General features: G+C 43.5%; 1 protein-coding gene across 2 annotated transcripts; it reads right to left on the reverse strand.

The window, feature by feature from the left end:
• Window positions 1–1,500: 1,500 nt before the first annotated feature.
• LOC135578966 (uncharacterized) lies at window positions 1,501–3,613 on the reverse strand. Of its 2 annotated transcripts, none has more exons than XM_065055675.1 (2): window positions 2,466–3,613; window positions 1,501–1,629 (listed from the first exon to the last, which is right to left on the reverse strand). In XM_065055675.1, the coding sequence occupies exons 1-2, from the start codon at window positions 3,611–3,613 to the stop codon at window positions 1,602–1,604; spliced, it is 1,176 nt and encodes a 391-aa protein (XP_064911747.1). In that variant the 3' UTR covers window positions 1,501–1,601. The 2 variants fall into 2 exon arrangements, with proteins under 2 accessions (XP_064911747.1, XP_064911745.1); XM_065055673.1 differs by lacking the exon at window positions 1,501–1,629 and adding an exon at window positions 1,869–2,004.
• Window positions 3,614–4,117: the final 504 nt, after the last annotated feature.

Below are 4,117 nucleotides of genomic sequence, written 5' to 3' on the forward strand. Positions count from 1 at the left end.
TCCTGTTCTCCTTCAAATCCTTCCATAGTAGTTACATTGATACAGTTCTAAAACGACATTCAGCCCTTTGAAAGCAACCACAAGGGTGATGTGGCATCCGGTGAAAATGAGTTTGACACCTCTGCTCAAGAAGGACACTGGGGCAAAGTTGAGGAAGGCAAAGAAATAAGAAGAGAGACATTGCGGCATGAAAAAAAAACTGCAATGAGGGCTGTCTGGGGTATCTGTCAAGCAGTCCTGGGACAGATCACTGCAACCTGGAGCAAGACAATAAGTTAGATCTATGTTTTTGATCATCCATTCATGTTTGCTTTCCTCCTCTGGTCTCCATCCTGCTATGGTGGAGGGCTGCTGCTCGTGCACAATCCAAACACCGTTCCCTTTGGGCAGAAACCTTAGACAAGTGCCTCAGCCCAAGACAGATCAATCCAGACATTATGGTTTGACTGTGTTATATGAAAAGATTGGGCACAGAATTTTCCTAGCATGTTTCAGACTGCCCTTCACCCCGAATATGCATCAGATAGTACACAAAGATGTCTATGATGGTGTCATCAAGAAATGAAATATAGTAGTTGTTGGCTTCCTAGATAACCTTTGTTTAATCAGAGTTTAAACATTATTATATTTTCAATGTGAAAAAGGCCAGTTGAAAAAAATGTGTAGGTAGGCGCTGGATAGAGACTCGAACTCTTGTGGGTTACTCTGAGCAGTATTTATTGTAGAAGATTCACAGGAACAGCAGCGTTGGGTCACCTCCTCAGAGAGTGACAATCATACAGCAGTATAACTAGTCATTATATAGGGTTCTAACAGGTATTATGCAACTAAGCAAAATTTATCACTGTCTATCACTGTCGATATCTATCACTGTCGATATCCTCAGGTTCCTTCCGTTCCAGTGGTCTGCGGGTTCCACTTCTTCTTTCTTGGCAAGTACCGAACGACAGGTCATCAGGTCGCAGGGCTAGCTTCTTTTGAAGTTTAACCTGTCTCATTTGTTATCCATAGTTCATCAGTCTAGCATGGAAATCAGCAACCCTAAGAACAGCATTTATCAATGTCTTAACTAAGGGTACAAAGCAAGCATAAGGTAACCACGCTCATGGTTCTGGGTAAGGACTATACAGGGGACAAGCTGAGACTTTCAGCCTTAGCAGCACAGCTTATAACACTGATATATGCCTAAAATCCTAATTTCCTATTTTCCTACAACAGTCCCCCATTTTCTCTTTAAAATTTCCCAATTTACTGATAATGATAATAAAGCTTCTGTTGATTCAAGAGATTACAGCAACAATTACAAAACATTGACATACAATGAATCAAAACAAAAATTATCACAAAGACAATTACAATGACAATGACAATCATCAAAATCTTCTTCACTAACGTTCTGAGATCAGGAAACCAGGAAGTCATCCATTGCCACAGGTCTGCGACACCCCAGTTAGCGTCATCTCGTTGAATTTGCTGCATAACATGACTAACTTTCCAGATTTTATCCACTTCAGTTATCAATTGCTTACTCTGATCGATATACATACAGCAACTGGAGTTTAGCATGGTACAGACACCTCCTTGTGAAGCTAACAGGATGTCTAAAGCCATTCGATTCTGTAAAACAATCTGAGATAGGTTACGCAATTTTTGAGTTTCTGGTGTCACTCCTTGATACCAATGCATATAATTTCTGATCCGAGTAAAACTGTTTTGCAGATAGAGCAAGTACTGCGTTACTGCCTCATCCCCTTCCAGGAGGGCAGTTTTGGCAGACATAAAGGTAAACGGAACTGCCAAAACTCACCCGAACAAAACTTCAGCAGGGCTGAGTTTAGTAGTAGCATGAGGAGTTGTACGAAGATCCCATAAAACAAGCGGTAATGCTTCAGGCCATTTGAGACCTGTGTCTGCAGTGACTTTTGCCAAACGATCTTTAATAGTGCGATTCATCCGCTCTACCTGTCCGGAAGATTGTGGATGGTAGGGCGTGTGAAAGGCAACCTGTATATCAAGAGCAACATAAACTTGCATTAGAACAGCAGCAGTAAAGTGCGGTCCCCTATCAGAATCAATAATTTCAGGGATACCGTACCTCGGAATGATATCACAAAGCAGGGTCTTAACCACAATTTTCGAATCGTTCTTGCGAGTAGGAAAGGCTTCCACCCAGTGCGAAAGTTGATCAACAATAACAAGAATATACTTATATCCCATAGAAGGGGGGAGTTCTGCGAAATCAATTTGCAGTTTCTGGAAAGGAAAGTAAGCAGGCGGCCGCTTGCCAGGGACTTTTGTGACCTTTGTGACCCCATATTTCTTGCAAAGAGTACAAGAGTCAGTCAGGCGTTTTGCAGCACTGTAAACTCCAGGCGCTGCCCACAACTGTTGGATTTTAGAAGCTACAGCTTCAGGCCCCCCCATGAGTACGATCGTGAATCCAGTGAGTTAGAGGAAGGACATACCTCATAGGCAATAAGGGTTTATCACCTAGTTTCCAAATGCCGTCCTGTTGCGTTGCTTCCCAGCGTTTCCATTTGTTGAGCTTTTCTTCATCCAGTTCATCATAAAGAGCAGAACCAACGGGAAAAGGAAGAAGGGTAGCAACCACAGTCGTAGCAGGAGATGCATCGTGGACTGCCGCCGCTCTCGCCGCGCAGTCGGCCAAGGCGTTGCCATGAGCGAAAGAATCAAGGCGTTTAGTATGAGCAGGAATGTAAATAACAGCAATTTCTCGTGGTTCCTGGATAGCGAGCAGCAAATCATGAATTAATTGTCCATGAGCAATAGTACGACCGGCGGAGGTCAAAAAAACGCGTTCCTTCCAAAGTGCGCCAACAGAATGACAAATGCCAAAAGCGTACTTAGAGTCTGTATAGATATTAACTCGGAGACCTTTAGCAAAAGTTGCAGCACGAGTCAAGGCAATTAGTTCTGCGGCTTGTGCTCCAAGCGCTGGAGAGAGAGGTTCAGCAAAAAGTACGTGATTTTCAGTGGCAACAGCAAAACCAGTAAAACGCTTACCATGCAGATAGTAACTTGATCCGTCTGTGAACAGGTTAAGGTCAGGGTGGGCGAGAGGAACATCTTGCAAATCTTCTCTGGTTTTAGAATAAGTGGTGACAAATTGCACACAGTCGTGTGGGTCATTGGAAAGGTGCACCTCAGGTAGAAGGGTAGATGGGTTTAAGGGTTTTGACCGTTTTAAAGAGATATTATCAGTCAGTAACAGGATGGCTTCGTATCGATGTGTGCGCTGCGGTGAGAGAGACTTGGTAGCATATCGGGTTAGTAAAAGTTCAACTTCATGAGGCACGGCAACAATCAATTTGTGACCCAGAACAACTGGGCGAACTTTTTCCACTAATTCCACAGCTGCTGCTACTGATCTAAGGCAATGTGGCGACCCTTTGATAACTGGGTCAAGAGCAACTGAATAATAACCCACAGGTCTTTCATAGGGTCCATGAGGTTGTACTAGGACCCCCTTTGCAATGCCACCCTTCTCGGTAGCATACAAAGTGAAAGGTTTAGAGTAATTTGGCAGGCCTAAAGCTGGGGCTGTGACTAAGGCTTGCTTCAAAGATGCAAAGGCATCGGACAATTCTGGCATCCAGACAATTGGCTCTGGAGCTTTGTCCTTTGTAGTTTCAATAAGTGGTCTAGCTAGTTCGCTAAACCCTAAAATCCATGGTCGACAGAACCCAGCTTAGCCAAGGAAAGCTCTCATTTGTTTTTTAGTAACAGGTGGTGTAATTTGAAGAATAGCGTTGATTCTGTCGGGATCAATCTTTCTAACTCCTCCTGCTAAAACAAAGCCTCTGGTTCACAGAATTGTAACTTAGCTAATGAGGCACGATGACCCTTATGATATAGTCGAATGCAAAGGTGCTCTGTATCAATTGCACAGGCCTCCCGAGTTCGGCTAGCAACAAGCAAATCATCAACATATTGAATCAGTGCAGATTTGTTTGGCAATTCAATATCTTGGAGATCATATTTGAGAATTTGCGAAAACAAGGTAGGGGAAGCAGTAAAGCCTTGAGGGAGCCGAGTCCAAGTCAATTGGCGACCTTCCCAAGTGAAGGCAAACAAAGCTTGGCTTTCTTCTGCTACA

The sequence above is a fragment of the Columba livia genome, chromosome 3 (genome assembly GCF_036013475.1).
Source record: "Columba livia isolate bColLiv1 breed racing homer chromosome 3, bColLiv1.pat.W.v2, whole genome shotgun sequence".
Lineage (NCBI taxonomy): Eukaryota > Metazoa > Chordata > Aves > Columbiformes > Columbidae > Columba > Columba livia.